Source organism: Argiope bruennichi, chromosome 9 (genome assembly GCF_947563725.1).
Source record: "Argiope bruennichi chromosome 9, qqArgBrue1.1, whole genome shotgun sequence".
Taxonomy (NCBI): domain Eukaryota; kingdom Metazoa; phylum Arthropoda; class Arachnida; order Araneae; family Araneidae; genus Argiope; species Argiope bruennichi.
In genome coordinates this window covers 83,957,425-83,983,821 of record NC_079159.1, presented here as the reverse complement: position 1 = coordinate 83,983,821, position 26,397 = coordinate 83,957,425, and the positions used below count along the sequence as shown (strand labels likewise).

General features: G+C 26.3%; 1 protein-coding gene across 1 annotated transcript in view; it reads left to right on the top strand.

The window, feature by feature from the left end:
• Positions 1-26,397, top strand: part of LOC129983733 (uncharacterized) — a 63,011-nt gene that overhangs the window by 11,527 nt on the left and 25,087 nt on the right. Inside the window, exons 7-19 of the mRNA XM_056093332.1 lie at positions 1,358-1,405; positions 2,720-3,497; positions 5,556-5,669; positions 8,808-8,918; positions 9,019-9,156; positions 10,265-10,357; positions 10,849-10,969; positions 20,007-20,062; positions 20,667-20,724; positions 20,843-21,024; positions 22,550-22,877; positions 25,055-25,128; positions 25,221-25,316. Of these exons, the coding sequence (XP_055949307.1) occupies positions 1,358-1,405; positions 2,720-3,497; positions 5,556-5,669; positions 8,808-8,918; positions 9,019-9,156; positions 10,265-10,357; positions 10,849-10,969; positions 20,007-20,062; positions 20,667-20,724; positions 20,843-21,024; positions 22,550-22,877; positions 25,055-25,128; positions 25,221-25,316 (2,197 nt within the window). The remainder of the gene's footprint in view (positions 1-1,357; positions 1,406-2,719; positions 3,498-5,555; positions 5,670-8,807; positions 8,919-9,018; positions 9,157-10,264; positions 10,358-10,848; positions 10,970-20,006; positions 20,063-20,666; positions 20,725-20,842; positions 21,025-22,549; positions 22,878-25,054; positions 25,129-25,220; positions 25,317-26,397) is intronic.

The following is a 26,397-nucleotide window of genomic DNA, read 5'->3' as shown; positions in this document are numbered from 1 at the left end:
TTACATTTTAGATGCTTCGCTTTTTGTTTGAAACAAATGAAAATGTACTATTGATTTCATTGAAATTATGCTAATATTTTTTAGAAAAATATTGTAACTGAACATAGTAACAAATAAGCTTCTGTGTTACATTTTCTGAAGGATGTAAATGTAATTATGGTTAATGATTTCACATGCTGGTTAATTAAGGTATACATTTTTTCATTTTTAAAGGGTGTTAACTTGTCCTGTCATCTTGGGTTATGAATTTTATTTTGAGAGCACATTATATAACTGTAAGATTATGCCATACAAAACGATTTGGAATTTTAGGAAATTCTTCAAATTTTATTTTAAGGAAACAGAGGCCAATCTAATTGTAAATAGAATTTGATCTTATAACTTGTTTTTCCCTTGCTTTAAATTTTTTATATCTTGTGAATTAATTTGGTTGCTTAAGGTAAATGTAGAATTATTTGTTAAATTTCTTGTTGGAAATATAATATTAATTTTCGTTCAGATATTTTAAAGATCAAACTGACTTCAAATTGTTCTTTTTTTAAATAAAGTATTGCTGAAAAATTTGTTTTATATTTTCTAAACTTAATTGAGTTATGTGGAATTATAAATAATGTACCAATTTTGCATACTTTTAAGACAACAGTAACAAGCCTGAAATCTATGTGTTTTCCTATTGAATAACTATCTAATTAGAGTTCTTTTCATAACATTATGCATCTTTAGAAATCCTCATTTCTAAAATGCTACCATTGTATTGAAAATTACCTCTTATTTCCAGATGAATTTATTCTTAATAATGACAAGGAAATGCTTGAGCGTAATACATAAGCATTGAAGTAAAATATAAATTTTTATTGTTTTAGCAAAATTAGAAAATTTATCTTCAAAATAATGAAAAGATATATAGGATAATGGGAATGTTCAGTTAAAGAAATAATGTAAATTAATTTATACCATTTCAAAGAATGACTATTGAAAGTTTTTCATTGTCAAGTGATCTTTTAAGTACAGCTTTAATATGCAATATTAACTATGAATAATATTTTTAATCAATTTATTTTAGTTGAAAAAATTGTTATTTGGTTTGATTACCATTTTATCAAAACAGGTTTTTATAGAACTCGTCAAATGATTAAATATATCAGCTTTAAACTTAATATACTAGTATATTCTATTTTTTATTTTGTTTGCTTCTTAATTATTACAAAAAAAAATACTTTTTTTGGAGCAATTTAAATTTTTTCTGAAATTTTTATATTGATCATTAATTATTTTATATTAGTTTTGTATTAGCATTAAAAAAATCTGTATTAAAAAGTCCATTTTTTTAAGAGATTTTCTTTGTCCATTATTTTAGAGATAAGAAGAAATTTGGTGGACCTAATTTAATCAAGCAGGCTTGCAAGTATGTATAAGTATAATAGTTATTTATATAGAATAAATATAAATAAATCTTATAATAGATTTATTTATTATAGATTGTATATTTCTAATTGGCATTCTAAAAATAATTGTTTAATCACACTGAACTTCTGTTTTACTGTAATTTTGACTTCTGAATTGTGCAGACTATTATTTTCCCACATAATTAAAATAATGTATATGCAAATTCCTTTATATAACTATATACATTCAAAATACTCACTTGCCATGACTTTAACAAAGAAATATTGACAAAAGATAAAAATTGGATTATGTCTTTGAAATTGTGAAGAATAAACATTGTAAAAAACTCCATACATATTTCTTCAAAGAATTTTTACTTGCATTCTTAGGCATATTGATTTTTAAAAAATTTTTGAGCTTTTTATTAATTTATTTAGATACTTAATGACAATTTTAATTTCTTATGTATTTTGTGAGCTTGTATGGTTATTGGCAATATTTTAAAGTTTTATACGCTAGGGACCAAGTATTATTTTGATGTGCTAATTTTCAGCTCTGAATAATTCATGCAAATAATTGACTATTCTTGTAACTAAACTTTAGTTATTTGGATGTTTATATTTTTAAATAAAAAAAAAAGAGGTGCATTGTGGGTGAATATGAAGAATCAGAAAATTTGGAATGCCCTTTTCAAAATGTAATATATTTTACCATTTCTTACTTTACTAAGAAAGTTAACCCTCTTGCTGCGTAATTCTTTAAAATCACTATTTAGATGCAATGTTTGAAAATAAATTCAATTACTTTTTAAAGAAAGTGAACTGATACTATATGTTACACGATAATAATATAATAAAAATCTGTAATCATATAAATAAACACTCTTAAACTGCAAAGAATACGAGATGTAGCATAAAGTCTACTAAACGCCAACCCGTGGAAATCGCAGGATACGTAGCTGGAGGATTAATATATTTTTGAAAAAAATTAATATGAATTTCTTAAATTTAATATAATGAAGGATAACATTTATATTTCACACTGCATTAATAACTGAAGCAAAGTAATCAAATTAATTCTAAAGTGGACCAAGAAATTAATTTATTTTAATCAATTTGCATGAAATAGGAAAATTACTTGGAAGGCTTAACTACTCCATTTTAAATTAATTTGCATTTTTCTATAATAAATAAGATATATAACGCTTATCTTGGTAACTTGGCTTGAATTGTGATAATTAAATTTGAATTTTTTGGTTACTTTAATTCTTGTGCTCTGAAATTTATAAAAATTGCATCTTATTAATGAAAAAAAAATCTTGATTTTTGCTTAGGTACCGGCGATGCTTGCGACCCATTATACCGGCTTCTGAAAAGGCTTCTAAACTTTCTCAACATGAAAATGATAAAGGCAAACCATCTGGAGGTCATTCAAGTTTTGGAGGTGATGGTCCATCAGGTATTGGCCTGTCTCTTTCTTCATCGTCTAGTTCACCTACTAGTCCTGACGGCAGCAGCTGTGGATCCAGTTGTAGTTCGTCTTCCAGCACTTCCAGCTCGGGTAGCTCAGGAAGCAGCAGTAGTAGCTCATCTAGCCGCAGTAGTACCAGTACTAGCTCAAGTAGCAGCAGTAGTGACAATATAAGTGTTCCACACACTAATATGCTGCCTGACAGTTGCGCAAATGTGTCTTTCATGCAGAATATTATTTCTGAACCTGTGATTTTGCAAGAATCTGAATGTACTGATAATAATGTTGTTACCAATCCTATTTTTCAAGAACAAGGTTTTAATGGAGAACATTATATGATATCTCACAGCCTTCAAGAATTAGTGTCAAATAGTTTACCATCTCCCCAACAGAAATTACTTTATAGCAATCAACTCTTGGAGGGACCTATGTATAAAGAAACTGGCGATACTATTTTCTACGAAGACTCGTCAAGTATTATTGAACTTAAAAATGCGAGCTATGCTCCTTCTTTGTATTATGGAGCAACTCATGGTGATAATGATGAAACTGTATCATATTCTAGTTATACTGGTTCAAAAAATCAAAACTCTAGACAAAGTAATAGTGATTCTAGAAGATCACATTACAGTAAAGATCAGGTATGAATTTTTTAAAAATATTATTTTATTTTCTCTTAGTCGTTTAAAAAGTATTAATTTATTCAGAAAAAAATTATTAAAAAATAATTTATTTTTATTATTTAAAAACTTTAATTCAGAATGAATGATGCATATGAATGTTTATGCTGTATTCCCTCCAGGATCAAACCCCACATACTTGTGTGTTACGGTGAAAATTCACTTACTGGTCATTTGATGCATTGGGCTTTTGGAATGAAATGTTTTTTCTCAGATAGTGCTATTATTCCACGATTTCTTTTTTTAAAAAAATCTGTTCATTTTCATTTCTTTCGCTGAGGTCAGATTTGTTGCAGGTGTTTGTGAATTATTGGAATTCTGTTAGTGTAAACAGAAACACATACTAGCAAGTGTAAAGTATTCTTTTTGAAATAATTTTTTATAATTTCTTCTCTCACCTGAAATGGGATTTTATGGAAAATATTCTAGCAAGGGTTATTCCTCTGTTTTCTGTTTGTATAATCATGACTAAAAGATTGCTTTGTCTTTCTGAGAAGGAAATGTGTAAATTTATGAATGGTCCATCTATAGATGTTTCTGATAATGATAGTTACTGCTATTGATAATAATAATAATAAAAAAAAAATGTTAGAAAGAACTTACATGATTTGTAGTTTACTTCAAGCAGGATTTATTTTTAAAAAATTGAAGGTGGCATTATTTATGAATATAAGCCATGTAAAGATTTTAGAATAGAATTGTATTTTTGAATTTTACACGGGGTTTTGAAATAATGGTTATTACCATATCCATGAAAAATTTTATAATATTAGAAGTAAACATTTAATTTTTCACATGTTTTTATATCTTGCATCAGTAATGTAGTATTGATTTATCTACTTTCAATTATAGTAAATTAACTATTTTATTTTTTAATATTGAATATGAAATATTTTAAATAAAATTTATTAGGTTTGAAAATCATTTTTTACCACATATTTCAAAATGGTTTCAAATCAAACAACAAAAGGTACTTTGTTATGCATTGTTATTATTATTAGTGCATTTGTAGAAAATTCAGTGCTTGTTAGGCTTATCAGTGGAAAATGCTGAGGCTTGTAGTAACATTTGGTACTGGTCAGGTCCTGTCTTGTAACATTTCTTTCCATCTGGTTAAGTGTTTATTTTTTTAAAGCAGTTTTTTAAATGGTAGATTGTGACCAAAATCTGACCACATAATAAGGTTGCAAGTACATTCAAGATGTCATTCTTTCTCTCTTTTAGAATAGGAATAAATTCAGCTGAGGAAATCACCCTGAAATAAAGCAATTAATAAGTTTCCTATGAACTTTTTTTTTTAATTATCACTTTTTCATATGATTTTTATGATTAAATTTTTCAGGGGGAAATGGAGCTATGAGTGGGAAAAAGTTTTATATAGATTTGATTTATTTGTTCATTTTGATGTGTCATTGGCATTTTTTAGTGCTATAAAGTATTGTATATTTTATTAGTTGTATTTGCATTATTGTAATTTATTAAATTGCCAATTTATTCTGGATAAAAAATTTTATTCCTATTCTTTGCATTTTGCAAAGAACCTTGGATCATTTGATGTGTAGCTTTGCTTGTTAATCATATTATACCTAAGTTATTTATATAACTATCTTAAAACTGTAATTAGCTATTTACTTTTCCTGTTTAAGTCAGTGCCTTACTCATTAGCTTGCAATTGATAATTTCATGATCTGCTTTAAATTGCATCCAAATTTAGTATTCATTGTCAACTATTTTTTGTTCCACAATAGGGCTTTTAATTTATTTTAAAATGTGACATTTTTGTTTGACTTTAAAGCATAAAATTTCAGCAATATTAATTCTAAAGTGCCTTTAGTTTCTAATGAAATATAGTTTTTAGTCTCTAATAGTTTAATTTGCATTGTTTAAAACAATCTTGGAGAATAATTTTGCTGAAATGAGGAAAATGAATGCAAAAAATAAAGCTATATATATAATTAAGTTGATTACTTTCATTATTGATATGAATTTCACATACTTAATATTTAAAAAAAATTTTAGGATCAGTATGGCTCTGCTGGTTCTGGTGGTCAAGAAAGCAATGGTGATGATGATGATGACGATGATGATGAGGATAATAAAAGGAGAAAAAAATATATTTATGCAGATTATTGGGTTTGTTTAAATTTTATAATTCTAATGTAATTTAGTTTTTACTTTGGTACTTGTAATCATAAGAAGAAAAAAGTGTTCTTGTCAATTATTAATGATATTTTCTTGTGTGAATCTTCTTCATTGTAAGTTTATCATCAACAGAATTTTAGTGATTAAGATAAATTCTGACATGTGTGAATTCAAATTGAAAAATTATTGACTCATTCAAAATCTTATACAGAAAATATTAATTGTATTATTGTGTTTCTTTCTACTCTCTATCAATAGCAAGAATATTTTGACCCCCCCCCCCTTGTAACTCTATTTTATTCGGAGAATTATCAATTGACTACATGCTGACCCTGTTCTTTTTAATACAAATAACAGATCTCTTCAGTTCGAACTTTGTAATTATCTCTTGTAAAGTGTATTTTTATACATTTTTTCATTTAATTTTGTAAAGGTTAAAAATATTAAAATTGAAATATTTTTTTAATTGGAAATCAGTTTATCCAACTGAAAAAGGCTTACCATCTGGTTGATCATTTTATTATCTATTTAACTATGATGCTAAAAGTTCATGGTTCTTGTATATGATATTAGATCAGTGTACTTGAATTTAAATTTGAGGGAAACTATTTTGTTTAACCATTCTTCAACTTCACTTATATTAACAGATGATTTAAGATATATTTAAAAATTTTGTATATTTCCCCCTCCCCTTCTATCATCAGTATCTTGTTTTTGATTAATATTTTGAAGGATTTTCTTATTGGGAATTGTTTTTATCATATCCACACTGGTTTTAAAAAACTAACAATGACTAGTAAATAATACAAATAAAATTGATTTTTCAAAATTAATAAATGCATTCGAATATTAAAATTTCTCTTAATTAATTTTGTAATTATTTGTGCATATCTTTTTAAAAAGGTGTAAAAAAGTTTATTTCTTAATGTAATTTTTAACTATTTATATAAGTGACATGAACTTGGTGGTTATTTCTAGAAGTCATTTTTTATATTAATTCATGTTGTTTGAATTTCTAATATTTTTAATTGCTTTGTGACAGAAGCCTTATTATCAGTTTATAATAAAAATAAACTTTGAATGTTGTACGAGGGCAATTCAGAAACTAACCTCCGATTGGTCACAGTGCGGGTAGTGGGGGGAGTAGCGCGCCATCTGTGCATTCACACGCTCAGCAGGTCAGTCGGCATCAAGCCGTAGTCGAGTGAACATCGTACCTGCGCTAGTTTAGTTTTTGTGGCAGTTTGAAATGTGTGCTGCAATAGAAAATCCCGCCAAATGTGAAGTGCGTGCTGTTATAAGGTTTTTTACAGCCAAAGGATACTCTGCAGCAGCTATTCATCATGAGCTTTGTGCCGTGTACGGACCAAAAGTTATGAGTGAAGGAGTTGTCCGTGAATGGGTACGTTTATTTAAAAGTGGACGAGAAAACGTTCATGATGAAGAGAGGAGTGGTAGACCATCCTTGGTGACTGACGAACTCGTTCAGACAGTTGATGCAAAAGTTCGTGAAAATCGACGTTTCACAATGGCGGAGTTGTCTACTGATTTTCCACAGATTTCTAAGACTCTTTTGTACGAGATAGTGACAGCAAGATTGGGTTACCGTAAGTTCTGTGCACGATGGGTGCCCAAAATTCTTACCGACCACCACAAAAGTCAAAGAATGGCCTCTGCATTAGACTTTCTGTCACGTTTTGAGGACGAAGGAGAACCATTGTTAAACAGAATCGTGACCGGTGACGAAACCTGGATTAAGTACGTGAACCCTGAGACAAAAGAACAATCAAAGATGTGGGCACATTCAGATTCGCCTACCAAACCAAAAAAAGCCCGGCAAGATTTTTCTGCCAGAAAACTGATGGCAACGGTGTTTTGGGATGCCAAAGGGGTGTTGTTGGTTGAATTCATGGAACGTGACACGACCATTAATCAAGACGTGTACTGTGAAACACTAAAAACATTACGACGGGCTATACAGAACAAACGCCGTGGTATGCTGACTTCCGGTATCGTTTTTTTGCACGATAACGCCCGTCCTCACTCTGCTCGCAGAACAACAGCCCTTCTTGAGTCCTTCAAGTGGGACGTTTTCAACCATCCACCTTACAGCCCAGATCTGGCGCCAAGCGATTATCACCTCTTCATGCGTATGAAGAAATGGCTCGGGTCCCAGCGGTTTGATGACGACAAAGAGCTCAAAGATGCGGTCACAGGCTGGCTCAAGGCACAAGCGGGTGATTTTTATGCAGAAGGAATTTCAAAGCTTGTGAAGAGATACGATAAGTGCCTCAATCGTTATGGAGACTATGTCGAAAAATAGTGCAAAGATGTAGTTGTAAGATGTATATATTAAAATATTTTTACTTAACTTGGTGTATTTTTTTCAATCAACCAGAGGTTAGTTTCTGAATTGCCCTCGTAATTTAAAGGGGGGGATCTCAATCAACTCTGGGCTGTGAATGAATCTGTCATGTTTCTATTCCTTTTTGTGTGTTAGTATACCTAATTACACTATGTACACTACTTTCTTTGTCACAGGGTCATACTTTTTTAATGATCAAAGAACTGTAGAAATATTTTTGTTTAATTTAAGGAACTAAATCTTGTCAATGCAGGTCTTTTTTTTTTTTTTTTCAGTCATCCCTCCTCCTCCTCTTCCCCTGAAATGTCTTATTTTGATATTTTTCCAGGTGTTTATATATTACTGCACCAATTAATAACTGCAAGCATCAAATATTTTTTTAGTCCAAATTATGTGTTAAAAAGCATTTCCATATGAATTCAGGAGGAAGATTATACATTAAAAAATTGTTGAATTATATTCCCATTATAAGGTAGACTGCATATAATTTTTTTTTTGTTTGTTTTCTGTTTGTGTGTGTGTTAATTTTTTAGAGAATAAATTTACCATATTTTTTAAAAATAAGAATGATTTACTAGGTCATAATATGTAAATCGTTAATAAAAAAAATGAGGAAGGAACTTTTCCCCTAAATATGTTTCCTTTTCAATTGCAGATTAACAGAGGCATTCTTAAACTTTATGTTTTAATTATATAGTATATGATACTACTTTTATTTTATATATTATAAAAGTTAATGTTACTTTTGAATTTGTCTTTTATAGGAAGACTATGATTTTGAAAGAATCTCTTCACAAGGTTTTGCATTAATATCATCTCAACAAATACCACTACCATGTGTCTGTTATTTGTGTGGAAGTGCTGGTGAAGAAAAGGTTAATAAATTTATTTAATATGATTTCATTGTATACACTAAATAATTGATGAATTAATGTTTTGAATATCTTAATTTAATATGCAATTTTTTCTTTGTAGCTGATCTTTTGTGTTCTCTGCTGTGAACCATATCATACATTTTGTCTTCCTGAGGATGATGTTCCTCATGAAGAAAATTTAGAGAATTGGTGCTGTAAAAGATGCCAATGTTGTGCTGTGTGTGGATTAAAGCAAAATGTAAGTCCACCATGATATTGATAAAACCTGTGATCAAAATTTTTTTGGTTCTGTTATTTAAATGTGGAAGCTCATTTTTTGTTAATTTGTATAGAAATCACAGTTGATACTTCTTTTGAGATAGTAAATTTGAAATGCTATCTTTAAACTTCACTAGGGTTATAGTTTGTAGTAAAACATGTGAATAATATTAAAAAGCTATATTGGGCAATATTATTCCTAATCAAATACTAAAAACAATGAATGCATTATAAGAGAATTTTCTGAAATGTAATTTCATATCTAAAATGCGATTTTTTAAAAATTTCCTTAAATGTATTAGTAATTTCATTTCACAAAGTAACTAGTCAGTACATGCATTATTTCTTCCATCAATTATGTAATCACTGTAAGTTCTTACATTTTGGTTGTTTGAGATGTTAGTAGAAATAATAGTTCACAACAAAAGAAGATTACTAATATGTTATTATTTTTCAAACAGAAAGGAGATTATTATAACTTCTTTAAGCCCGTAAAGGACAAGTAAGGGTTTTATCTCTATATAGGAGCTAAATCAAGTTCATAATTTGAGTCATTTTTAATCAACAAAAGTTATTGCATTTACTTTTTATTCTGAGTCATTGGATTAATGATTGATCTTTGTTTTGCGAACATAGTAATTTATATACTGCTGGTTCATGGTTGTGTTCGATTTTAGATTTGCTATGTTTTTGTGGCTTGGTACAAATAAATTCTGAATTATGGGAAACTTTATCTTGATGTTACACAATGTAGTATGGTAATTTTCAGTATGAAGTTAATATATTAGTTTCAGATATCCTTTAAAAAGATTCAAAATGTATCATGTCTATTAAGAGAGTGTTAATATTATACCTAGTTTAATAGTTGATAATTATTGAAGATTGTTTTAGTATTGATTCTTTTTCTAAACAAAAATTAAGTCCATAAAGGACAGATAATGATTTTATATCTTTGCATCAGTGCTAAATCTGATTTCTGCTTTGTGTTGAATCAATTTGGCTCTTATAATGAATAAGGTTATTTATGAAATTTTTTTATAAAGGCTATGTTTATGATGAATAAAATTTTACATCTTCTTTATTTTTAGTTACTAAAATGCAGGAAATGCCAGTGTACATACCATGCAGAATGCTTAACTCCTCATTATCCTACAAAACCATCAAGGAAAAAGCGAATTTGGGTAAATAAATTATATTATTGATGGAATGTTGAAAATAAAGCAACTAATTGTTAAAAAAAATGTATTTTTATTCCATTTTATCTATTAAATTAAGTATCCCTTTTGATAATATTTTTAATTTAGATGCTCTAAAATATTAAATTTTGAAAGCTTTATAGTGGCTTATCGGAATTATTTTTATTTATTTTTTCCTGAGAATAAATTCTTTTGATAAATTTGTATGTGTCATAAATTTGCCACTTTTGAGGTGTATTTTCTTAGATTAATATTGGCACATCACAATAACATATCACTTTGAAGTAATAATAGATATACTGTTCACTTTTTATACTTTTAAATTACTAATATCCAAAATCGTACTTTTTGATTACTGTGACAGCCTTTCATAAAGAATGTTATAAATAGTTTCATCTAAATTTTAAAACATTAATAATTCTTTCTTAGGCATCAGCATATATGTAATGCTTTTTTTTTTTTCCTCACCCACCCAGATGTGTCCAAAATGCGTTAAATGTAAGAGCTGTGGGACTACTTCACCAGCATCCACTTCTGGTGTTTTATGGAATTTTGATTTACTTCTTTGTCAGCCTTGTGCAAAGTTAACTGATAAAGGTATAGAGTGCTTTTAAGTACATAAGTTCATGCCTGCTTCTCTGCACAGTTTATATTTCTTTACAAACTTTTTCTTCTTCTTCGTCATCATGGCTTTTTCACCTACAGAAGCACTAAAGAACTTTTGTAGCATGTCAACAAAATTTTGACAATTCACATTGTTTTGTAGCTGGAATGTGTATAAGCATGTCTGAAATTGTTAATAATGTAAATTTTGTTTCAAATATATGGAATAAATTCTGAATTTTTTGACCTGTGTTTAACTTTCATTTTAAAACATCACAGAACATTAATGTGATTAAATTGGCTAAAACAATGAAAAGTTTTGTTAACATGCTACCACTTTTTTAAAAATGCAAAATTTAGAATAGTTAATATAATATATTTGTAATTAACATAATAGCCATTATTAGTGGACTAATAATGTTAATAAAACTTTTCAAATGTAGCTAATAGTTTTTAATCGATTGTTCTTATAAAGTCAAATTATTAATATTTCAACATTTAGAAAATTAATGGAACTTTGTAATTTTTTTTCTTCCAAAGCTTCGTAATTTATTTTAAATAACTGCTTTCCTTAGTCTTTTTGGCTATAAAAAAAAATAGTGCTTCTTTGTAAAAGTAATTTCTTAATACATGAACTTCAGATTCCTAGACTATCAGTTTTACTTTTATGTCCATTTATATATTAAAATGAATTTTGTATATAATTATACATATACAAAGTTGTGCATTTGAATTTATTTGTAGTTGTAATGTGCTAAAAATATTTTATAAATTCAATTAATTTTTTAAAAATGAAAACTTGGTGCATATTTCTCTGTTTTTTTTTTTTTTCATATTGTTCCAATTTTTCCTAATTTTAAATTCATAGATTTATTGAATATATTTAGATGCTACCGACCCCTTGAGGAGATAATAATAAGTAACATTTTACCTTTGTGAGATAATAAGTAACATTAAAAAAAATTCCAATAGTAATATAAATGCTTTCTAAATTTCAAAAAAAAAAAAAAAACACATTAAATGGATAAAGTAATTTATTTTGTTTCTCCTTATGTCAATATGTTGAAATGTAATTTAAACTGATTATCGTTTATTCATAATTATTGACCTGACATGTAGAGATATACTATTTTCAAGAAACATATGTAAAGACAATAGGAATTTTTCAGTGAATTAGAAATTAAGAAAATATTACAATTGAGAAATTATTACAAAATAGAAATTAATTCTTTAAATTATCTTATATATATATATATAAGCTAATTTAAAGTTTTGTAGTATTGGGCTCAATTCAAAGCTTTGTAGTGCAATTAAGTAGCTCAACGAACATTAATCTGAAACAAAGCACATACGTATGCATAAAGTTAGACTAGGCGGTAGGTTTATTACCTTAAATTTTTCAAAGTGTTCAATGAATGAACTGTAATTGTGTACTACACTAAGTTTTTAAAATTTAAAAAAAAAAAAGATTTCAATTCACAACTGTTAACACATAAAATTTATATTTATATATGCAATAACATTTTTTGCTCTGATTTTTATCTTAAATTAATCTATGCCTGTTCATTCTAAACTATTATCTTATTTCCTGATACAAATCCTAATTTTTAATTATATCTAATACACACTTTGGAAAAATGATAGCTATTGCAATTTCTTGTGTTCTGAGTGAAAGGATAAAAATATGTAATACCTATGACATTCTTTCAAAGCTACCTAAGATTCTCTTTCCTAAGTCTATATGTGCCAAACAAATTCCTCTCAGAATGTCGTAGTAAAATCATTCAAGGAAAAATTATTTCACTCTCCCATGATGAAATTTATTTATAAGTTTCTTCTTTTTGTCCACACATTTGCAATTTTATGCCTACAATATTATATATATAAAATATAATTTTATGTATTTAAATTTAAAAATAAATTCATGTTCTGTGAAACTTTTTTTTTTTTTCCATCTGAAGTAACTGAATTTTTTTTTATTTTGATTTCGAAAGTGGAGTGAGATCAGTAGTTTCAACATTCTAATCAACATAGCATATCAAAAATAAATTGTCCTCATCACTCTGAAAATTTTTTCTAGTGTTAAAATTAATAAAAGCAGTTTAGAATAGCATAAGATATGTGCTATATGTGTGTGAGAGATTTAAAGAAAGAGGTCAAAAACACATTGTTATTATCTTTTCAAGTTATCTTCATAAATATCTCTATTCAAGCTGTAGATTCACTCTTAATAGTGAACAATTTCTCTTAATATATTTATGTTTTGCCACAATAGCAAAAGATAATTATATGTGGGTCCTCTACGGGTAAACTCAAGGGCCTAAAGTTATGAAAATAGCTACATAAATACTTTTAAATGTGAAAAAGTGTAATTTTATAAATGAAAAAGTCGATCAAAATTTTGGTGGCTTTTATTAATAACTTTCAGATGTATTATTACATAAAATTAATTTTAATAATTAAAAAAAAGTTGTTTTAAATGTTTTTTGCTAAATTTCGTTATTATTCTGTAAAATTATATGCAATTTTACTACAGTATGTCCTTATTACAATGAAATTTAAAGTTTCACATTGTTTCCACAAAAATTTAATCAAATGTTTTCTTTCATTTTTGGAAGGTAAGAAGTGAGGATTTTATTTTTTCATATTTTTGGCAATATATGAAGTTACTTAATTATGAATGAATATGGTATGGATTTTACTTTATTTCATCCAATTTTTTGAGTTATCTAGTAATAAGGTCTTCTGAGATATTAAATAATGTTTCCAGTATGGTGAAAGATTATAATTATTAGGATATAAAAGCAAGGACATCCTTGGCAATAACTAGCTTTACTGCCTGTACCTCTCATTTAAAACAAAAACCAGCCAGCCAGTAAAGAATTTGCACAACTGGTTGTTCCAAGCCAGTAGTGAAAGGGTTCATTTTCTTAACATACTTCAATCCACCTAACATGATTAATTTCTCTTATAATAGTAAACTGAAAGTGCCATATCATTTTAATGTCAGAAATATAAAAGATGAATCTTTTTTTTTTTTTTTTTTGAGGAAGTTATTGCATTTGAGAAAGTGCGATTCACTAATGGCATGGATAGTTATGTTTGCATTAATTGTACCTTGACATTATTAGGTGGTTTAGGAATGCAATAAACAAACCAAGTAAATAACACAGCTTAAATATCTATCTTGATTTGATGATTAGAGAGTTTGCCTTGAATATATCCTGAATATTAAGTTATCAGACATAAAATTTTTCAGAATCAAAGTTTATCATTCTGGGGATTAATTTCCTTTTATATCTTAATTGTATTGTATTTTTGTTATCTCAAACACTATGTATACTTTTATTATATTTATTTTACTTACTGTTTAATAAATAGATAACTTTTAATCATTTATTTTGGAAATTATTCAAATAGTTGTCTGAAAAACAATAGTTTATTTTAGCTTTATGTTAGAAATATCAATACATTAATGTAAATTTCATAATCTTAAACAGTTTCAATAAAGAATTAAAAAAAAATGGATAATTTAAAAAAAAATTTTGAAATTATATTGACTCTTCAAAGCCAATATGTTTAAATAAATATTCAAATCATATACACAGTAGAATAATAAAGATATCTTTATGAGAAGTTTAGATTCATTCCTCCTGTTTTGGCACAATGAATTCCCCCCCCCCCTCTTTGAAAGATTATTTTTACTGTTGCTTCAAAATATTAGTATTATAAAAAGTGTACAGTTTCAAACTGATATTCATGATTTTTCATGGAATTTGATATCTAATTGATTTTTGGAGCTATAAGCATTTGGAAACATATTATCATGATTCCGATTTATATTGTAGCATAAACTTGCTATTTCATACTTGAAATACTGAAACTTTTCGTATCTGTGACCCATTTTTATTTTAGGGGGGGGGTGCAAAATTCAATTTAAATGAGTTATTCTGTTAGTTTTAATGAAGTGTTTTAAGTTATAGTGACTTTCTTAATATTTTTGCTGAATCAATAGGGGACAAAGTGAAAAGAAAAAGTATTGAATTTTCTTAACAGTTCAATACATTATGAATCACAATTTTAAAAATCTTATCCTAGGTAAATGTTAGTTCATATTTTGAAAAAAACATTTACCTAAGTGTTGGGAAGCATTGTGATGACTGAACTGATATTATATTTTTGTTTTTAGAATTTAATGGACCAACAGTATATGGGCTATAATCTATAGAACTTTTACCTAAAAATTCGAATAGTCATATAGTTCAATAGTCATATTATTAAAACATTTTATGATAATAGAAATACAAAAGCTTTCAAGTTAAGAATTGGAGGGAGAGTATTAAAAACAGTCATAGTTCATAAAAAAAAATGTAATTCAATTTAAAAGGCTGGTCTATAATAATTATCTTATATGACATATAAGATAATTCTGTTATTTCTTTCAGTTTTGGCATTTAATTTAGTAATTGGACAATTACTATGGAATTATATTCAACCTTTATTAAATTTAATTATATATTGTTCAATTTTAATTCAATAATTTTTGAAAGTATGCAAGTTATTCTGCTAATATGTTTGATAATTCTATTCATAATTATTAGTAATAGATTACCATAATGCGTAAATAACTATTAGATTATTTGCCATGAGCTGTTCATTTTTATAACTGCACTTTTTGTTTTATTCATTTTTTACATTCCAAGATAAGCCAACTTAATTTTACCTTATTTATTAACTTAATATAGAGCATATCATTTCTCTCAGGGAAATGGTCATGCATTGATCCTAATATTTCATACAATAACTCGCACTTTTGAACAGAATTTTGCTTTAATTACTGTTAAGTTTATTTTCTGTAGAAATATATTCTCAAATTTAATATTAATTAATTTCCTAGGTTTTTTTTTTTTTTTTTTTTTTTTTCCCCTTCCAAATCTTGTTTTCTGTTGTAATTTTGCAAATACAAACTTGACCTTGATGTGTTCCTCAAAAATAATTTTATTCCACCTCTCAATGCATCTCATTTGATGTTTTATCCTTGTTGATGCTTGCATAAGTTCATTTATTTAGAATATATGGATGGATGTTCTAAAGTTTCCTGACAGAGATTGATGTGTGGTTTTGTTTAGTTCTGTTAAAGAGAAACAATGAAAAAAGAATTATAGTAACTTATCAAATGAAACAATATTTTAATCGATAGAGAAATTGAACTGCAATCATTTAATTCAAGGTGTTTTTTTAGCATTTTATTATTTTTGTTATAACAAATTTTAAATTTTATTTTATAAATAATACATAAATTTCAAATTTCTTTAGTAAAAAGCTTAAAAAAGTTCCTTCTTCGGATATCTTTGAACTTTTATATTTCTTGTATGATATTAATTAAATTTAATAACTTGTTAATTGTCTTTGTTTGAATAGCTACTAGCAAATTTTAGCAAACAAGATAAGGTAGCTACCAAAAAATTAATTGTTTTTGGTGATTGCTGATAATTTTTTTTCCTTGGCTGTCATGATTTTAATTTTAATTAAAGGAAAAATACACTTAAAATTAATTAGATTGAACAAAGCAAAAGATATTTAATGTTGAAATGTCAGTTTAGTATGTGCATTTTGATAAAAGAATATTTTAAAGAAAAGAATTAGCATACGGTAAAATGAAAAAATAAAAACTAATAATTTAAAATGTAATTATTTATCAATAATTATTTGTGAATAGTTTAATTTTATACTATATTTTGCATTTTGTTTCAATTAATTTTATCAGCTTGACATAATATTCATTTGAATGTGAAATATTATAAACTTGATATTTAGTGAATTGACTGGAGCAAAAGTATGTTTGTAAAATCGATAATGATGTAAATGAGAAATATCTGAAATAGGAAATGGTACTTGCAATTGTTGTACATAAAATAACTATAAAATATTTAAAGCACTGGTTATATTAGCTTCAAAAAAAAATCTTACAGCTATGTATTAGAAAAGTGAAAGTGTAAAAAATTTAAATTATAGTTTGCTTCCAATATTTTGCTTGTGTAATTTTATATCAAAATAATAATATTGAAGAATTATTGAAGCAATTGAAATATGCATTTACACAAAATTTTAAGCTGAATGCAATTTTAAATGTGCCATATTTTTTATTAAATGGTATTTTTATTTTTTATGAATAACATATAGATTATATATTTAACTTTGATAAGAAGATAGGTATTAGGTATTCTAGCGACTCAGTATTTTTCTCTTTTTGCTTCGAAAATGCAGCAAAGATTTGATATCCTTAATTTTAAAAAAATTATAAATATCTGCCTAATATAGTTGGAGAATTATAACTGATATTAATACTAAAATGCATTGAAATGTAAATACAGCACACACCTGAATATTCGAGTATAATGTGTCAGAAAAACAGGCCAAAGTACTATGAACTCATTTCTTTGCCCAACCAATAACAGAAGACAAAGATTTTATGCAAAACTCACTATTATAATACATATTTTCCCTCTTATTGAATACCAAGTCCTCCATTTATCTCAATGTAAATATAGCCATGGTTCGGTGAATCTTAGAAGCAGTTGCTGTTAACATGTCAAGTTAAAATAGAATGCTCTGTATTGGTAGTTTATATACTGCACTGCATGTTTCAAGAATGTATTAGAGAAAAAGTAAGTTAAAGGCTGTACTCGTTTTAACATAAATTCTATAATGCCCAACTTAAATGCTGGAAACATAAACAAAACATTAACTTAATTCTTAGGCCTAACTCTTATGAAAATTGACTGAAACTGATTTTATTTTTCATTGATGAATGATTAAACAGATATGAAAAGGTACCTTAAGATAAGAGTCAAAACTTACAGTTTCTAGGTTTTGAAAAAAGTCTTTAATAGATGCCTTGCCTTCCTCATTTAATTACGGTTAAAGAAAACTAAGCCAGATAGTGCGGAAGATAGGTAGTCGTGAATCGGATACTCGGGAGTGTACTGTATTTCATTCAGTGGTGAAGTATGGTCTTTTCCATGATAGGAAGTTAATTTGTCTTAGACTATTACTGATATATCTGCCATTCCTGGGATTAAAATGCTTTCATTTAAATGTCATTTGCATGTTAAAAAGAATTAAATAAAGTATTATTAATTATTTTTTCCTCACTCTAGAAAAGGCCCCCCCCCCTTTTTTTTTTTTTTTTTTCATTTTCTACTCTCTAAATTAGTTATTAATGCATTTTTATTAATTCACTTTCTAGTTTCTCTGGTCACTGCAAATTTTGCTATAGATTTTGAATTAATTTTTCAATGAGCTAGACATGAATTTTTAAAATGTTGAGAACTTGATAATAATGTAATGTTAACTTTCTAAATAATTAACTAAAATTTTCAGGATAATCTGTTTGGGGTTATAAATCAGTATAAGGTTAGAAGAAATTATTTCTTCTTTTTTTTTACCTCTTTTTTTCAAATTAATACAATTTAGAGATTTTGAGAAGTTCCATCACTGTTCATGTAGACTGCATTGTGCTAATTTATTGAAGCACGGACCTTTTTCTTTGTAGGAATACTTATGAAAAGAATAGCTCCTTTCAAGAATCTTTGCACAATATTATTATGTTTTAGATAGATAGATATATTTTTTCTTTTAGTAAGGGATTGTTATATTTTACTTTGTGTTGCATAATTTTAAATCACACTGTTCTTCTAAATGCTTTATATATGTAGGCCAGTATTGTAGTAGAAATGCAGATTCTGTATATTTTATGTTAACTTTGAGCCAAAAAAACAGTTTTAAAAAAGTGCATATATGTGCCTTGCAGATATACAAAATTTTAATTTGTAAGATAAATGCTTGATAAATATTAAAATTATATTCATCAAAGATTTTAATTTGCCATAGAGAATATTTAAATTTATATTGCAAATTATAGACTTTTGCACTCATTGATTAGTAACATATTTGCTATTGTGATCTAAAGTTTTACTGAACAACATTAAGAAATCAATATGATAAATACATACATGGATTATCGTACTAGAAATGAATCCAGAAAAACATTCAAATAGAGAAATTTCTGTGTGTAAAATTATGTTTACTGTATATTTTTTACTTATGGTCTTTAATAAATGAGAAACTGGATATTTAACAAATTTGCACTTAACTGTAATTTTTATTAATACAAGTTTAATAAAAGACAACAAGTTGATGCATTGATTGCATTTCTTCAAAATTAAATATCTTTTTCAATTTATTAATACCGTATTTAACAACAAAATATAGAAAACATGCATTCCAGCCAGTTGAAAAGGTTATAAAAGAGGAAACATCAGTTTAATATCTGGAGTCAAATAATCATCATTTAAAATTAAACACTACATAATTAATTCAAAATAATTTTCTTGGATTGTTTTTTTTTTTTTTTTTTTCCTATTAAGAAATACATTTTGAACATATATTTGTAATTAGCGTGATACAACTTTATCTTTTGATCTTTAAAAATGTTTGATTTCACACACTTAAACATTTTTATTATTATTATTTATTTAATTAAACTACTCAACTGCTAATATTTGTTTGTTTTGTGATAAAATTATAATATGAAGCAAAATATTATTTTTGAAGTAATTGTAAAGCTTTTGATGCAGAAATTTTGGATTTTAAAAGTATTCCTTCTGAAATCTTTATAATTTATCTGTTGGTAGTTGGAGTAAGTTAATTTAGGATAATGGGAAGCCGTATAAGCATTATGTTTAAATCATATGAGACAATTTTAATAAGTTTAGAACAGCAAACATCTCTCAAAATGTTTGTAATGGCATAAAACTTCAAAAATCGTAATACTTTTTGCAATGGAGAATAGAATTATTTGCTTGCCCTTCTTAATAACTTTCTTTATATGATTAGTCCTTAAGGTGTTCATATCATTATTTTCTGTAACAAATTATGTGCATAAAATGGTTATTTAAATATTTTTATAAAATTTATTATATCTAAACTATTAATTTTATTTAGTTTCTTTTCTCATTATATGTTTCAGGGAATTATTGCCCAGTTTGCCATAAATGTTACGAGGAAAATGATTATGAATCCAAAGTAAGCATTTGTTGACTGTTGAATTGAACAGTTAATTATTTTTTAAATTTAAATCTTCAATTTTTTTGAAACATTATTCAAACTAATATATATATATATATATATATAAAAATTTTATAAATGCTTCTTGTAAGTAATTTACTCTTAGTTAGTAAGAGAGAAATTTATAGGAAATTTTTGATCTGTTACTCAATTTGATAGTGAATTTTCTTGAAATCTTGGATGTTTCTCTTATGTGATGCTGTTGCAATCATAATTGCTTATCTTCAAATGAAACATGATTTTTTTTTATTTATTTAATCTAGTTCAGTGCTCTTTAAACAGAAATTTAAGTTGTAGCTGTTTATCTATTCTTTTAGTGAGAGTTAATTTTCAGAACAAAATGTCAGTGCTGAATAAACTCATTGAAATCAATAATTATAATAAAATTTAGACACTGAAAATATTATTTTTATATATTGCATGATTCAATTAAACATAACTTTATCTAACATATAAATATTATAATATTAATATTATAAATTTATAATTTGATATACCATTTGTTAAGAAGTTGACATTTTGTGTGTTGATAATTTATTTTTGTAAATAATTACTGTTATAGATGGTGCAATGCTATAAATGTAACAGATGGGTGCATGCCACATGTGATAATATAACAGGTAATTTGAATTTATTAATGAATTGTTTTGCCTTACATGAATATAATCAATATGAAAAATATTAAAGAAGTTTTCGTTTTAGCGTTTCTTAAAGACCTGATTTCTTTTTTTTTTTCAGATGAAAGCTATGAAATCCTTTCATGTTTACCTGAAACAGTGGTTTATACTTGTATTGATTGTACAGTCGAAACAATACCTTTATGGAAGAAAGCTATTAGAGAGTATTTAAAACATGGCTTGAAAAGTGTACTCAATTCTCTTTTAACAGCAAGGTGTGCCCGTCATCTTATTAGGCAGGAGGTAAATATAATATATTTGTATTTTATTTATAAATGCATTTATTGTATTATTCTTAGTTTTGAGTTTTAGAATATTGCCTTTTTAATTTTGTCTTATTATAATATGAATTTAGTGATAAGATAAAAAGAAAATCTGGTTAAAAATAACTTGAAGAATTTTAGAAAATCATTGTTCCAGGATTGTTTAATTTTTATTTATAAGTTTATCAGTTTTATTTATTTCTGATATGTAATTAAAAAAACCATTGAATAAACTTTTTTTTTTTTTTTTTTTACAAAATGAATTAGCTATATGATTTGGCATTTTTTTTTTTTTATTGTTGATCATTGCTTTTTGATTTGCTTGTTGGAAGGTTATCTTGAGTTTAATTCAATTTTAGTAAAAATATTCGATAAATTGTAAAAATATTTTTCTTATTAGATAGTAAATTGTTAGAAAATGTTTTTTGATCATAAATTAAAATGAGCAATTTGGTTTGGTTTATGTACATTTTTTATAAATATTAAACATTATTTTAAACAAATTTTTATATTGTGTATTATTATTTTAAGATAGCTTTAGCTTATTTTTTAAATCAAAATTTTTTTTTAATATGAGATTATAAAATATGTTGCAATTTAGCATATTTTGGGTACTTGTAACCATCAGTTTATGTATTAAAACATCGATAACTAAGAAATGTGCATCACAATTTATTCTCACGAATTACTGCCTGTGGCCCACATTATCCACAAAGCAATCTCGAAAACAAATATTTAACAGCCAGTTTGTATGATGTGACTTATTGGGATAAATACTGGCCATAATCAGTAGCATTTCCAAGGCTTTGCAATCCAAATGTAGATCTAAGTCTATATTGTAATTAAAGTGGGAACAACCTGCCATACAAGTTACATCTTGTGGATAAATATATACTTCAAACTTTTTGGAAATAGACAGAAAAGCTAAAAATTTATCTATAATTAATTATTTGCCTTCTAAAGATATATATTGTAACATTAAGATCTAGTTCTCTGGTGTAGTGAGCTATCATAAACCATTATTTGGAAAACAAATAATGATGATGTGGAATCTTTTTATATCACATTCTTTGCATTCAAAACATTTTGGTGTGTAGTTCTTTAAAGTTGTTTCGCTTGACACTTCATATTTTTTTTTTTTTTTATGCTGTGTTCTGTTCTTTATATTCAAAATTTTTTAGTATGAAGTTCATTGAAATGTTTTGCATGAAATGTCCTATAGTATTTTTTTATGTAATTGTCTAAAGTCACCCTTTGATGCATGAAACTTTAAACTGAACTAAGAAATGAACATTGTTAATGCATAGTTGCAACATTATGCATTAAAAGGTTGATAAAGATTTGGAAACATGCTCTATATTTGTTACTTTATTTTACTTGGAAAATTTTTCTAAATTATTTCATTCTAACTTATTTTTAAGGAGACCATTGAATCCTAAATCTTAAATTTATATAATTTAATTTCTTAAATTCATAATATTTTCTCCATTCTGATTCTATTGCAGACTGACTCGTCTTCCAGTTACTTACCAGCACCCAGCAGTGAATCTGATTCTCAGTTGGGAAATGATAAAACCGATTCTGAAAACCATTTATTACATGCTCAAACTGATTTGCAGAGTGATAAAAGTCTTTCTTTAAATTCAGAAGAAAACTGTGATAGATTTGCTGTTGCAGAAACTGTTTCCTCCTTAGTGCATTCTGTTCATTTACATTCATTTGATGAAAAAAACAGTGACAATACTAAGAATATTAGTTCAAAGGAAATTTGTGATGTAGAGAATAATACTTTACAATCTTCAACAAAAGATACCTCAAACCCGAATAATAAAGGTGTGTATAATATATGCAACTATTTACTTTTCTGAGGAAAACTGCTCCCTTAAATATGTCGTATCTTTTGCCCAATCTAAAAAAAAAAAAAAAAAAAAAAAAAATCTTCTGCATTTAGTCTCTTTCAACAAAGATCAAAATTTCCATAAACAAATAATTTGTTATAAAATTCATTGCTGGTTTTATAAAGGCACATTAAAAATAATAATAAAATTTTAACAGGATTGCCATGGCACTTGAAAAATAAGGAAAACACAGAGAATTTAAAAATAATCTCTAACACTAGGAAAGTGCTTGGAATTTTGAAATATTCCTTAAAAACCAGAAAGTATTGGAAACTTAAAATTTCTTTTTTCATCTAAAAAATGCTAATTTTTAAAAACATTTCAAGAATAACAAATAATCACCATAGCTCTAAAAATTAATGAACATCAATCGAAGAATCCCATCCCTTTTCTTCATTTTTTTTTACAAATTCTCAGGTTGAGAAAATAAAATCTTGGTATATATGATATTGGAATAGTGGTTGCTGCTACTGAAAACTACTACTACTAATGGAGGTATTGAAATTGAACATAAGCATTTTTAACCTAGTGTTTTTAATTTGTGAAGAATACTATAACAAAGTATTGAAATGCATGCCCAAAAATGTTGCTATTTTAAAAGCTGTACCTTCTTTAAATCTGTGTTTATTGAAAAATAATGCAACATTATGTGAAATGCAACTGGTTGATTTACTTCTTTATTCCTAAGTACAAATTTCTATTGCATATTCAGAAAGAGCAAAGATAAAATTTGAAGAAACAAGTAAATACAGCAGAAAGTTTGATTCATTTAATGAAGAAATTTGTTTAGATGATATATATTCTAAATGTTTTGAGGTTCAAAAAATTTTTCTGCTTTTTGGGAAGTCTTAAAAATAATTCCTTTATATGTTGCATGTTAAAAATGGATTAAGTATCAAAAAGGATATGCTTATTGAAACATTGAAAGAAAATTCTTTAATTGGTCTGTGTATGAGACCATAAACTTTTATGGGGGTGTTTTAAAGTTCCGTTTCAAGGTATTTGCTATAGTATGCAAATTGAATGCATATCAAGTAATATAAAATTTTAATAAAGCAGAAGAAGTTTTTTTGGGGGGGGATCCCACAAATATAAATAACTTACAAATTAATTTCTTGCATAAGAAAAAAAAAATTAAACTGATTACTAAGAAATCTGCAAGAGCCACAGAAATTGATGCTCAAGTATATAAAATGGCAAAAACAACAACAATAATAATAATAAGTAATTATTAGTTGGCTTATATCATAATAACATGAATATTATTATGTGTTTTATCTCCCCCAAGTCCTTTATTTTATGTAATTTTATGCTGGAGAGCATGAGTTAAATAATCAATATCTTTTTTTCTCCTAACATGTGAATTTGTCTTGCAAAATTCTAGAAAGAAAAAAAAATTCCTTCTGTTTGTAAATATAAACAGTTATTTAATATACTATTATTTCAGGTAATGAAATTTTGAAATTCAAGAATGTTATTTCTTACTTCTCTTTGCTTTTTTACACTGAGAAAAACTAGGAGGGTATTGTTATTTTGTTGTAATTAGCGAATGAGTGTTATTCGTGCATTTCCTTGTATACTGTATATACATACAAGGAAAACAAAGAACTTATTTTTCTCATTTCAGTGGCAAAGTATCAATATGTTCATATATATATATATATATCACAAGGTAACTAACTATATGTTATTTAGTTGCTTTTTAATTTTTTTCTTATAGTTTCAAAATATGGTTTAAAAAAGAATAATAAATATAATCATTGCATATTTTCTGTTTGTAAAAAAAAAAAAAAAAAAAAAAAAAAAGTTCATAGTTTAAATATGCTTATTGAACATTATTAAATATGCTTATTGAACATTACTATTTTTCTGATATTTTCTTTATTATTTTGTTAAAATATGTATGTAGAAATCATTCTTTATATAAAATATCTATCAATGTTTTTCCTAAATGTTTATTTAACTTAGCTGTAGTTAGCAATTTGTTACTTCTGTTTTCATGATTGGCATCTGGTTTGTTCTTTTTTGTGAAATTTGCTGTATTTTATTTATCAATGCTGTGTTATATTATTTTTCAATAATGTATTTATGGTATAAACATTTTATTAATAGATGTTGAGAAGTTACCTAATCTAGATTTGTTAGTAGTCAAAGACAATTTGGATAGAGGAAAATATAAAACAATAGTAAGTTTTCAATGAATATGTCTTTCCATCTATATAAAATAACCATTTTCTATCTAATAAATTGTTTATTTATTTACTCTTTTTAAATTTAGGCTTCCTTTTTTGATGATGTTATAGAAATTATTGAATGTGGAAATGATATGGGAATGAAGCATCACACTAGTGCGACTAAAGCTATTCTGATAAAAGTATTATTTAGTTTATTTTTGTTGTGTTTAAATGGAATATATATATATATATATGTAATGATATTTTAAAATTTAATTTAATCCTAATTAATTTCCTTTTTTTTTTTTTTGGCCTAATTCAGCCCATGTCAAAGTTGTTCTAAAGTATTCTCTTATTTTCTGATCCTATTCCAATTTTTCTTTCTAATTAATTCAACTTAAGCTTTGTAAAGATTGTGTCAGTGGTTCCCATGTGCTGATTGAAGGGCTAGAAAATCCCTGATGTAAACAGTGAAAAAAGGCAGGCTAAAGGATTCCTTTGTTTCTCTTGTCAAGGTCGACACATTTGAGAAATTCCAATTAGAAACGATAATTGTCAGAATTCTCATGTTATATAAGACCAGGGATAAAATGTTCATCAGCTTTTCTTCTTTTCGCTCTGTGTTGTGCATGTGCTCGTCGCTCCTGCTTGTATATAATGCGTGCCTCTCCGGGATAAAATAAAATGACAAAAAATTGAAAGTCTATTCAATATCTTCGAAACTGCCTTCTGATTAAAAAATTATATGCTTATATATATATATATATATATATATATATATAATTATAGTTAGGTTTAAAGTTAAAATTTCAATATTTAATCAAAATTCTAGTAATTTAACCTACAATTTTTTTTAATGAAAAGATTTTTTTTTCTGTTCAAGTTTTTGAAAGCAAAGCTTTTGAATGATTATTTACTAATAATGCATTGGAAAGAAAGTTCATTTCCCTAATAACAAATTCTTTCTTTTTATAGCCTTTCCTCTTAATGAGTTTAATTGAGATGTAATATGAAAATGTCAAACGATTCAAGCTAAGCAATATGGAATTTTTACCTGATGTCAGTTTTACTGCATTTCATTTGAACAGTTCTATTTTTTTTTAGCTCATTTTTATTTTCTTTAAGTATTTTTTTTTGTTAAAATAATAATAGTTTTTGATCATTTAAATTGATGTAATTTAACATTAAATATATTGTATTTCATAGAGTGAAAGTGAATTAATTTTACTAAGTATTTTTTGTATATATTCTATGATGAATTTTTCAGCATCATTAAGTATA